Below are 12,682 nucleotides of genomic sequence, written 5' to 3' on the forward strand. Positions count from 1 at the left end.
TTTTTCTGCTTTACCAATTAAAAAAAATTATTTTTTTTAAATCCATCAAAAAAGTAATCATTAAAACCAGAAATTTTGAAGGGAAGTTGTAGCTATTTTCCTGGAAAATTTGTCATGCCTGTCTTACACTTCCTTCTTTGTATAGATACAAGCATTGGTACTTTTGGACAACACCATGTCACTGCTCTCCCAAAAACTGACCATTGATTTGATTTAAAAGGAGGTCAGGAGGGGCAGATGATGAGGGCAGAGGTTGCTCCTCTTTATTTTGGTAATTGTGTTGGTCTTGCTGGTTTGAAGAGTTGGTGAACCTGGCCTGTGTACCCAGCTCCCAGGGGATTTTTCCTAGACTGCAGGGTTTATTTGTTGGTGAAGGCACTGTTCTGTCTAAGGAGCAGACAGCACAGGCCTGGGATTCTGCTGGAGCTGATGTTTGTCATGGAGTGAGCCAGAGCAGATTGTGCCCTCCACAGCTGCTTTTTCCCCTTCCAGTTCTGTCTCTGCACTTGCACCAGTGCAGCTGCTTCTGGTGCTGCTGGAAATCAGATCAGCCAAACACTCCTTTCACTTCCTTTAATCTCATCCCTTAATTGAATCCATGGCCTAAGTGTCTTCTGATACCAGTCCCTAGAATTTTAATTGCTGATCCTGAATTACTTGCTTAAACAGCCCACACATCATTGAAAAAGAGATTTGAGGGAAGTTGCTGCCACAGAGCTTAGCTGGTGAGCTGTCCTGCCTTTCTGAACCTGCTCCAGAATCCAAGGCATTTAACTGGGCCTGTGAAATCTGCTGAGTGGGAGCAGACATTACAGAACAGCCCCATTTATTTATTGAACTCCAGTGGATCCTGTGCCATTTCAAGCACGTATTGCTGGCAGAGATATCACAGCCTTTTGGTGTGCTTTTCTGCTACATTTTTTTTCTAAATATAGTGAAAACATACTGATTTGGTAGAGTGTAATTGCATAACGTGGGAGGTTTTGATAGGGACACCACTCTAAGGACAATCACAGTCCTTTTGTTCAGGTAATACCTGTCTGCATTACCCAGGATGTGCTTACAGAGCACCCCACTGAGCTTTGGGCATCATTGTGCTGGCAATTGCTCAGTCTGGTTATGAGAGCAGGCTGTGGAGAGAAATGCTGGTGCCAAGCTTTAGCTCAGGAGTGTTTGCAAGTGGTATTTATGTTCCGTACAGTTATTAAAAAATAAAAGCAAAGTTGCCTTTGAGAGGGTCAGCAAAATGGTAAAGAGCACGAAATAGTGTTCGTTATTTTAGTAGCATGAGACTTAAAAATTTCAGTGACTCACGTGGTGAAATTTCTTTTGTTTGAGTTGTCTGCTTCTGACCAAGTTCTACAATTATTGCAATTTTGAATACATCTTTGCATGCTAAGTTCTAAAAGCTGCACATGTCATTTCAGGTTTGCCCGAGTCCATTATTGCAGCAGCGTGTGCCAGAAGTGGCCAGAGAGTTCTTCATGTGGATTCGTAAGTTACCCCAGTCATTTCCCTTTTGGAGAGCTAAACTGACTGCAGGGGTTTCTGTGTCTCTGTCAGTGTGGGCTGCAGGACTCCTGTCTCTTCATCTGGCACCAAGCAATGTTATGTTTCTGTCTCTGCCTTATTTTGGGGGTGTTATTTCCATCAATAGAGCAGGCAGTTTTTGGAAGCTAGCTCAGGGATTTGGAACATGAGTGCTGTGGTGAAGGATGCTGTGGTGGCTCCTTCTTTGCTACAGGCAGGAATGGCTACAGGTTTAGTGCCCTTGGTTCTCATTCCTGACAGTAATTATCCCATTCTCTTGGTGAGAATGACTTGTGTTGTTTCAGTTTTTTGTTTTCATTGGCTATCAAAGTCTGTAATACTGTAGGCCACTGGAACTTTGATTTCTGTTATCCATGCCTGTTTTTAGCTAGGATGAATATCACCTTTTAACAAACTAAGTTGTTCCCTCCATTAATGATCAGAATTATTAATTAAAATTTTTCTCAGTGTATAAAGAAATGAGATTTGAGGTTACTGAAACAGCTGTGTTAGATGTGGTGCTTTGATGAATCTTTGCAGGGAACAAAGGCCTGAGTTAAGTCAGGCAGCAGGTATTGCACACATGTATGCATGAAGTCTTTGTTTATAGTTTACTTGCTCTCATTACCTTGTGTACCTTGTTTTATTACTTTTAATCTCCAGCCATGTTTGCATTTATCATAATATACTGCATAGGTGATTATGGGAGATAGTTTTGAAGTGGCCTATTATAAAATACTGAGTTCTGAGTTTGATTTATAAACACTGTCCAAGCATTGCCATCAGCAGTAGCTAATCTTATTCAAAATAGTCACTTCACTGCAGTGTTGCCATAAATTGCTGTAGACTGATTTTAAACTGAAGTTAGCTTCTGCCAACTAGTAATTGAAGGAGCTCTATTTCTCTGTGCCAGCTATCTGTCTCAATAAACATAAAATCTGTGGTTCTTCTCAGAGAGCTACATTTACTGTAGATATTAATGAGCTGTTGACATGTGAAATTTCAAGGATATTTGTTAAATGATTTAGAAAAGTAATTTGCAATTTAAAATGTGGAGATTGGCACTTAGTTTAAATTTGAAGCTGCTGGAGAAAGGTAGATCAAGACTAAAAGTGGATTCCTTGAAGTGAATATGCTTCCTGTACTAATTGTGCACATGCAAAAGATTTTCTTCTAACCATTTGCTGAAGTTTCTGCTTCTGGTCCTTTGTTTTTTTGCCTCTTTTAATTCTGTACCTGTAGTTATGCACCAGTTTGGTTACTGAGGATGGGGTGAGGCATGTTTAGCTACATTTTGTATTTGATATTCAACATCTGGAATACAGCATTTGTAGGCTGCAGTTTTTTATCTACATTCTTCCTCATTGGCTTATTTATTTTTCCACACAGAATTTAATTCAAAGGCAAAAGAGGGTCAAGATGCAGAATTTTAACTTCTGTGAGAAGCAGAGCAAACTGGGTGTGTTTTGCTTCTTGACACCTGTTACCTTTCTTATTTTTTGGCTGTACTTTGCCTGTAGAGCACTTGAGTGTTCCTTATGTCCAAAATTCTTTTATTTGAAGATCCAGAAGTTTGCTGGGCTTTACTCCTGTACCTCCCCAGTCCAAGATCCCTGTTTGTAGTTTGTTCCACTTCCTGCTAGACAATTTGTCTCACTTATTTTTCAGAACTTGTGAAATACATGTTGTAATGGACCCTGTGTCTGCATACAGCCCTCTTTTGGATCTTTAACCTCTGTGAAGTGAGGGAGCTGTGGGAGTACAGCAGCCAGAGAGCAAAACAGGTGCTTCTCTAAACAGGTCAATTTCTTGTAAGAAAATTCAAGAGATTATTTAATTTCAATAAGGAAAACTAGGCAAAAAATTGTTAATTCTGGAATAGTTTGAGCTTTTTTGAAAAAGTCTTTTTTTCTGTTTATTTTGGTTTAGGATACAATCTCACAGCAAAGGTGTTAGAGAGTAAAACCCAGTCTCAGCTGGGCCATGGTAATTCCCTTTGGTCATGTTCATATCCCAGGATGTAATGTGATGTAGCACGAGGGGCTGCCACCACCACCCACCCTTTTGTTGGGCTGAAGGATCTCAGGAGCTGTTGGGTTAAAAAACCCCTCCTCTAGAAAGCCAGGACCATCACTGGGCCAGACTGGGAATCTTTAATGCATCTGCCTGTGTACTAATAGGTGGTGCAGGAAACTTTATGGGTTTGAAACAGAAATCATTTTGTGTTCAGATCCTTAAAATCGATGTGGCAGTAACTTCCTGTGCAAAGGACAGCTGCTCTGATGGGTCAGGACTTCTTTCTGAAGATCAGATGCAGGACAGTCACATTGAGGCAGCTCTTGGGGGAAATCTGAGGCATCAGCAGCTTCTGTGCAGGCAGCAGCAGCTCTGGTGTCACCGTGGGGGCTGGGCCATGGCCTGGCCAGGCCAGCTCCCAACAGGCAGCAAATGCTTCTGCAGGTTTCCATGGGGGATCTCCTGCTTTCCCAAGGGCCCAGTTTCTCACATTGCAGTCTCTGTGCAGAAGGGCACATTCGATCTTTTCTTGGTTCAGATTCAGATTGGTGATCAGGCAGGAACAATTTGTGATTTCAGTGTTCCTGATGGGAATTTGCCAATTATTTCAGTCTTAGATAACTGAAGGAAAAAGTGAAAAGGTAACATAGGAGAAGAGAGAAGGTATTTGCAGAGGTGAAATTGTTTGCAAAACTTTTTTCTGCTGTTAGCTGTGAACGGTGGATTAGAGATTTGAAAATTGTGAAGGAAAAGGAGCAGTGTTGTAATTCAGGTGAAATCCAGGGAACACAAGAGGAGTTGAGCAAATACAATTTAGGAACTAATGTATGCTGGGGAAGGAAAACATCTGTGCTCTAACTTGGTAGAAAAAGTATTTTCCACCTGCACTGTTGCACCTTCAAAATGATTCCTGTTCTTAGGGAATAATTGGATTATAACCCTAAAAAAGGGAGAGAACCTCCATCTTTGTAGTTTGCTAATATAGCAAGGGAAGAGGGGAGCTTTGGCCTGGAGAGATTTTGGGACAATATTTCAGCTTTAATTAGGCTTTGATCTTGACCATTACTTAAAGGAATTCCTCAGTTCATCTTCAGGGCAATTCTAATAGAAATATTTGGTTACAAAGGAGTCCTAATTGTAAAACCATTAGTCAGCTCTTCTCAGAATTCCTCTTCAAGACTTGCTATAAACTTTGCTCATTATGTCAGTAATCATGTCTGCTCTGTCTTCCTTCTGTAGTGTTTTCAGATGAGAAAATTAAGCAATCCTGATTCATCATGTGGTGCAGGGGAACTAATTAAAATTCCAGGATAAAAAAAAAAAATCTGGAAGTTGCTACTTGAGGAGATGAGTATTTGAGGTGGCATTACACAGCTTGGGAAGGGTGCTCAGACACCAGAGGACAGGAGGGACAGCTGTGGTTCATTTTCCTTTGGAGAGGGCTGTGCCAGCTCCTCAGAATGGATGGAGCTCCACAGCAGGGTCATGCAGTGCTTTGTGGAACACACTGGGTAAAACAAATAATTTCAAAGGAAAACCAAGCTGATGAACAGGGGAATGTTCGCATGAAAGATGTCCGGCAGCTCACAAACTTTTGTAACTTTCTGTGAAAACAATGTTAATTTCTCTTACTGAAAGTTCTAACTTATATTGTCTAAATATGCGTGAACTCAATACAGGTGGAAAATCAAGAAACCCACTCCTAATTTTAGGCACGTTTTTTCTGGGATTTCTGTGATCATGGCATTGCTTGTATATTGTATCTCATATTCAAGAAACTTGCAATCAGAGCAGCACATTTCCTTAAAAATAAATTTTCATGGCTGTGGTTTTTGGAAATCCCAGAAATGACAGATAATACATGGATATTGAGTTTTTTATTCTGCAGGATATGAAGAAACATGAAAAAATGACCCTGCACCATTGACAGCTTAAACAAAGCTGGAAGTTACCATTGCATGCAACCGTCAGTGACTGAAATCTCACAGAATGGGGCATTTCATAGATGTAATCCCCGTTGCTTTGTGTTCTGTGTGATACCAAACAGCAGCAGCTCTGGAGCTCACCACGTCAGTCACACAGAGTAAGGATGAGCTCCTGTTCCAGAGGATTGGAGTTCCTGCCTGCAGCCATCTGCAGAAGGAGCTGTGCTGCCCACGCTGCAGTTCAGGGCCTGCAACACCACCATCCTTGCTGCAGCCACCTTTATTCACTGAATGCTGGATTCTGTTGTCTTTGGAGAGCATGTCCTATTTATGTTCTTCACTATTGCCTTGCAGGAGCTGAAAGACTTTTTTAGGTCAGTTTGTAGTCAGGAGCAATTAGGCAGTGCTCAGCAGACATCTGTCCTTCATATGCTAAGTAAGCAGCCAGGTCCAGAGCAGCAGCCCCTGGTGCTGAGCAGGGCTGACACTCCTCAAGTCTTTGTCAGTGCAGATAAGCCCTGTCAAAAGCAGCCCATCGTAAATCCACTCAGGAGAATCTAACCTGAATTTAGCTTTTCACTGCTATCACGCTGATCTCTACAATTTAAAAGTGGAGGAGGTTATGATAAGATTGATTTAACAGCCTTCATATTATTCTTTAAAATGCAAACCCTGTCTTCCTCCCTATCTAACAGCTATCTGTTCAGGAGGGTATTTTGGTGTCTTTGAGGCTTCTGAAGTGCCAGTACACACTGCCAGAAAACAGAGTTAAATCCTGAAATAACTTTAAATTTTGCAAGAACTGGTGGCTTTTTAAAGTGTAATTGCTCTATTATTTTTCTTCTCAGAGTTGTTATGTATTTAAGATGTGCTATGCATGACAACAAAAGCCAACTAATCCAACAGATGTTTAGAGAAATATTTGTAGAAAAATTTTAAAGAGAGAGCAGAGAATTTCTGTGATCAACAGCAGAACTGTTAATTTTCTGTTATTTAAAAGTAGTAAATAATCTTTTTCAAGCAAGAAGGTGGTAAATAGAAACTGGGAAGTGCTCAGGGAGGGATTTTCACTTTGTACAAATCAGTTCCTTTGGCTCCACCTGCAGTACATGCAGTTCAAGAAGTGTTTTGCCAGAGCATCTTCACAGTCTGTAATAGGCAAAATATGTTGTGCAAGCAGTAGATAAACAATAAACTGCACTGTCCTTATTTGACATAATGGATAAGAGAGCCAGTCTTGGCCAAAAAGCAGCATTATCTGTATTTTCCTTTTCTTCACACCATCCCATGTGTTGTTCTCAGCATTATCCATTTACCCTGCAAATAATTTGATTTTGGACTACAGTGTGTTTGATCAGAAGGAGGAAAAAGGAAATTTTACATTTCATTAGGAGTTGCAAAATACTAATTTTTATCTATTCTGCATGTGAAAAATCTTGCCATGTAAAATATTTTGAATGTATCAGACTTGGTTGTTTTTTCTTTAAATCTGGGAAAGTTGTTTTACCTGTCCAACAGGTTTTCCTTTTGTTTTTTTCTTTACAGGAGAAATTACTATGGTGGAAACTGGGCCAGCTTTAGTTTTTCAGGATTATTGTCCTGGATTAAAGACAATCAGGTAAAAATTTCCCAAATTGTTTCTTGACTTGTTCATTGAATCTCTGTTGTTTGCATGATTTATTTCAAGACAAAGCACCTCCCAGCTTTTGCTCTTTGGTAATTTGACAGATCAAAGAGGTTTGTAGCTCCCAGCTTTGCTGGTTGAGCCTCACCCATCTGGCCTGGCAGGCTGAGGCTCTGCTGTGCCTGCCTTGTCAGTCTGATTGAGACCAGCCTGGTGCTCGGCCACACTTCTGGCTTCTTCTGCTTAAAGAGAAGCATCTACACCATTGTTTCAGTTGCTTTGTCATAATCTGGTCTTTTCCATTTCCTCTTTGATTATTTTCCACTCTCTGATGTTTCAGCCCATTTGTCTCATTTGTATTCACCTGATTCTTCCTTAGAGGCAGAGAAGTGGGTGCTGGATCCTTCCACTGAAATGTCCTGTAACCAGGACAAAAAGATGAATGCTGATAGCGTATTTTTCAATGACCAAAGTTTATCTGATTCATGGCAGTCCACTAGAAGTTTTCCAGGGAGGAATTTATTCAGGAGATGGAGCACCAGGGCTGGGTTAGCAAACGGCTGCTCCGTTATTTACGGAAATGCTCGGAGCCTGCTGGCCCGTAGAAGATGGAAGTTTCTCAGCTCAGTCTCAGGCCTGCTCTTTACACTGTGCTGCCTCCTGGCATAATCAGGGCACTTGCTCAGTGCCAGAGCTTCATATTCTATGAGTTCTGTTGTATGATTTAGAGATTCCTCTGTGCACAGATGAATACAATCCATACAATCCCCCCTGTCACAAGGTTTTTCCATATGGTCTCCATTCAGAGAGTTTTGTCACAGAATCTGGAACTACCCTGGCTGTGGCAAACCTGTCTTTTAGCAGATTGTATTCCAAGTTACATTCAACTCTCTACTAAAGCCTTTATTTCATTTAATACTGTATTTCAGATTAATAGAGCCAGTGCTGTAGTATAAATGTTGGCATGGTGTAATAAAGTAACCAGCTCGAACTGTTTTGACTCAAAAAACATAAATAGAAAAAAACATTAGGACAGTTAACAGGTTGGTGTTTTTTTCCTCATATTATTAGATGGTACATATTATTTGTGTCTAGAGAGATTTATAGTTCAAGAACAGCTTGCACAGTACAATATGTAATTTTATACTTGTTCTTTTAAGCAAAAGACAGATCTCAGTGATGAATGTGAGGACTGGAGAAAACTGATCCTTGAGGATGAAGAAGCAATTCCTCTTAGCAGCAAGGATAAAACTATTCAACATGTAGAAGATTTCTGTTTTGGAGAGTAAGTAGAAAAATAGAAATTCTTGAACAATTTTGTATGCCTGGGGTAGATTATCACGTTGGCTTTTGGTTTTAAGGGTTGCACCATGCTGCCATATTACACATTGTCTCAAAAAGCAGCCCTGGCCTCTGAAATGTTCTCTTGTCCTTGTGCTTTGTTGAAATCAATTCATTGAAACAACCTGATCCTTCCTGAATGACCTCTCTGGGTGCAGTGTAATTTGTTGGCCAACTTTGTGAGTTTTTGATTTACTTCTGAGCAGAAAACAGAAGTGTTATGTTTAGATAGTAGTAGTAGTAAGCAGTTGTGCACTGCCATCAGTTAAATTTTTCTATTCTTAATTTGCCTAAAAGCTTCTGTACTCATAGTCAAAAATTAAACCCCTAATTACATGTAAAATGAACCACATACAAAAAACAAGCAACACAAATGGACAACAGTACTGTAACTGAAATACTTCCTTGTGGTAAAATGATAAAGTAATATTTGCCCTTTGTCTTTTTTATATGCATTGAATTTAACTTACTGAAGTTAAATCCACTGAATATAAATTTAACTAACTGAACTGTGTATTTATTTATTTACTTATTTATTTATTCTTTTTTATCTTCTGGATTTTATATTGAGCTGAACATTCTCCAGAATTCCTGAGAGGAAATTATTTGAGCTAGTTCTGTAAATTTAACCTTCAATCCCTTAGAAAATACCATAGGTAGCTAAATGAAATGCTGACACATACTCGTAGAGAAATAGAGATTTCTTTCTGTAATCATCATAAGTAGGGGAAAAAAGGTGTGAATTACATAAATACAATCTGAAGGTCACAGGCTGAGACTCTTCCAAGGTTCAGTGCTGCACAGCAACGGTGCTTGACTGGATTGCAGATGAAATGTAATGCTTATTTTAAAGCAATAGCACTTGGATATTGCAGTTGTCATCCTGTTGTCATAATAAATAATGTTCAGAACCAGGATTAAGTCAGATGGAAAGGTTTCGTAGTCTTTTAACTTTGTGCATAATTTTTGACTGATAGCTGGCTCCCAAATGAATCCCCTGGCACTGAGATTTCACACTTAGAAGTGAGATTTTTACTTGGGTGAAACTTAAGCTTTTAAGTATTCATCTTAACTCAGTACAGTGCTGTCTGTCTTGGTCCTCACCAAAAAAAATAAAAATAAAAATTTCCCCCAAGGAACAAGGATAAGATTAATAAACCTGGCAAAGAAAAAGTTCTCCAAAAGAACTTCAAACTTTCTGAGAGTCAATTACTGTGTTTCTGACAATTTATATGTTCTGCCTGGATTCTGTTGTTTTTGCTTAACTTCTGTAACTCCTATGAAGTAACCATTAAACATTTATTTTGAAAGAATAAACAGCTGGGTAGCAGTATAATATACACAGTGCAAATCTGAAATGAATGGCCTTAGAACAAAGTGCATCCATCAAAGGGAAAGAATACTGTGTCTACAACAAGCTGGATTGAAAAAAGGCAAATGGCTGAAAAATAAATAGTGAACACCTGTGCTGAATAAATTAACCAGCTGGCTGGCAATTTTTCATTTGACCTATCTGAAGGGGTTGCTGTTACAAGGCATTAATAAGACACATTCATTTTAAGATATTCCTTTGTTAGTACCATTAATTGATGAATGGTGGAAGATAATATTCTAAATTTACACAACAATTTGTCTGCAGATGTATTATTTTTTTCTGAATTAGGAGAAGAATTGTCTGTACAGAAGTTCAATTTGAGTCATTTTTATAGACAGTTCTTACATTATTCAGGGATATTTGGTCCTATAGGAAGGATGTCATGAATTTAGATTATATACAGTTTTTAGGCTCTCCTTATGAAAAGTGTGGAGCTGCAAATCATGGAGATTTACCTATTCTTTAATGGGAAATGAATATAGATTTAAAATATGTAAATATTTCTGTTACTGCTTTTCAGAGTGATATAGAAAAATACAGTGTATTATGAATCCAAGTTTATTTTTATTTTAAAAAGTAATAAGTATGTTTAAAATGAGATGAACTGTTCATTGAGATTGGGAGAAGTTACTTAGAAAACCTTATTCTGAAATGTTGTGTTATAAAGGTTTAGGATGAGTTAAATAAAAGCTTCATTCTTAGTTACTGAATTACTGGCAGGAGCTTTTGCAGTTTTCACAAGCACTTTGTTCCAAAATCCTAAAAAAACCCAAAATCTAAATAGAACCCCAAAATTGAATTGACTTTCATTTTTATTTATAGCAGAGATTACTTTTTTCAACAACATTTGACAAAGTACTTATCTCTCTTTGATATTTTATAGTTACTTAATGCTGGCAATCTGAAGCAGAAAGACATAATTAATGTACAGAAACAGCCTTCTCTCATTAGTGCTTCCTTGTAGCAGTTCCTGTATTTCCCAGGGCAATATTTTACCCCAGTCATGAGTTAAGTGCTTCCTGGTGACTGTGCCCAAGCTGGGAGATCACTTCCAAACTTTTCCTGAGTCCATGTGAGCTTCATGAGTTCATCAAAGAGGAGCAATTTTTAAAGGACCCCAGGTTTTGTTCCTTTTTGAGCAGAAATCCTGCAAGGCTGCAGGTGTGTGAGGGAGCATTTCGGTGTTGATGCTGAGTAATTCCTTGCTGTTCTGGGAATTTTAACCATCCTGTTAATACTCTGTGTTTGCAGGTCACCTTTAAAATCATAGTTCATTAGTTTTCAGGCAAGATTAAATTGTTTATTCAGTGCATTAATGGCTTGTGGTATAAAGATAAAAAGATAGTTTGGAATTATTGCTGAACTCCTTTCACTTACAATGACACCGATTTGATTCATCTCAGTGGTAGTATAAACTAACCCAAGTTCAGAAGTCCTGCTTTCTAAGGGAGGTGTCACTGAAGTTCAACACAAAACAAGGAGATGAGATGAAAAGTGGAGGGCTGCTTTATAAGGGGAATTTTAAAGAAACGTTGTGGAAAGGAAATGAACTGTGCAGAGCAAATGTTACATGGGAATGTCCCTCCTGTGACTGGCTGCCTTCATCCCCTGTGCATGGATTTGGAGCACTTGTGTAACAGCATTGCTGCTTGAACAACTAATTAGAATGCAAGGGCAGAGTTGAAACAGGAATTTGAGTGTTTCACTGAAGCTTTGGGTCCGAGTGGTCTGGTTCTCAGTGGCCCTGCTGGCATCAGAGCAGCTCGGTTGTGTAAAGCTTGTCTGTTTTCTTCAGGATGGTATCTCAGCTTAATGACCTTAGTGCATGTTTGCTTTTCAATTTCATGGGTTTTAGTCGGTAGGGAACACCTGATCAAGTTACTGTTTTTGTTTCAAAATAGTCAATTTCTGTTGTTTATGTAGCTGCGTATTGTTTCACCATGAGGGCCTTGATTTTCATTTTGAGATCCTTCTATCTTCTGAGTATATGTAAAATAAAAACTCAAATTTTTGTTGGTGTTTTTTCTCCTCAATAAAAATAGTCTCTTGAATTATAGCTTTGCAGCCAAGTAACCAGAGTTTGTTAGTGGGTGGAGCACCTGAATGGGCCAGGATAAAGAAATTCTAATGCTTTTCCTAGAAATGCTTGAGGTTTCTGCTCTGGCACCAACTCAAAACTTCAAACAAGTTTTAAAGACTCTTCAAAAAGACTTTCCCTCCTCTTTTTCCCCCTGTGTTTTTAATCAGTCAGGATTCAGCTGAAGGTGTTGAAGAAGCTGGTGCACTGCCAAAGCTGCCTGCGTTTGGAGCCCCTGCTGCCCAGGAGGAGTCTCCAGCGCCAGAGAAGGAGAGTCCAGCAGCAGAGGGGGATTCCCCACGCTTGGAGAAAGAGAATCCAGCAGTGGAGAGCCCTGCAGAGGAGGCAGCCAGGGCAGCTGCAGGGGATGGGGCAGGAGCAGCCCCTGGCAGTGCAGCTGCTCCCAGCACGGCTCCGCAGCCGGCCGAGATGGAAACTGCACCCTCTGAAAATGCTGCCCAAGAACCAAAGAAAATCACCTATTCCCAAATTGTTAGAGAAGGCAGAAGGTTTAATATTGATTTAGTTTCTAAGGTAGGAAGTGAATGACTTTTTTTGTTTAATTACATTTGCTTTCCTTAAAATGCTGACATTTGTTTTGAAACCTTTCACATTGAGACAGCACCTTTGAGGCAAAATAGGCACTCTTGAGAAGTAAGAATTGGTACCACTAAAACAAACATGAGTTATTTAATATGTGACCTTAAGTGTTTTATAACCAAAGAGATCAAAAACACAGCTCAGAAATATTGCCGTGAAATAAATATCATGAAATATAGCACTTAGGTAGTACC

At 39.3% G+C, this 12,682-nt stretch overlaps 1 protein-coding gene across 1 annotated transcript in view; it reads left to right on the forward strand.

Moving 5' to 3' along the window:
- The window catches only part of CHM (CHM Rab escort protein), a 51,828-nt gene that overhangs the window by 7,791 nt on the left and 31,355 nt on the right, over positions 1 to 12,682 (forward strand). The window contains exons 2-5 of the mRNA XM_039722599.1: positions 1,428 to 1,494; positions 7,017 to 7,089; positions 8,256 to 8,380; positions 12,059 to 12,422. Of these exons, the coding sequence (XP_039578533.1) occupies positions 1,428 to 1,494; positions 7,017 to 7,089; positions 8,256 to 8,380; positions 12,059 to 12,422 (629 nt within the window). The remainder of the gene's footprint in view (positions 1 to 1,427; positions 1,495 to 7,016; positions 7,090 to 8,255; positions 8,381 to 12,058; positions 12,423 to 12,682) is intronic.

Source organism: Passer montanus, unplaced genomic scaffold (genome assembly GCF_014805655.1).
Source record: "Passer montanus isolate IOZ18808 unplaced genomic scaffold, ASM1480565v1 scaffold49, whole genome shotgun sequence".
NCBI classification, from domain to species: Eukaryota; Metazoa; Chordata; class Aves; order Passeriformes; family Passeridae; genus Passer; species Passer montanus.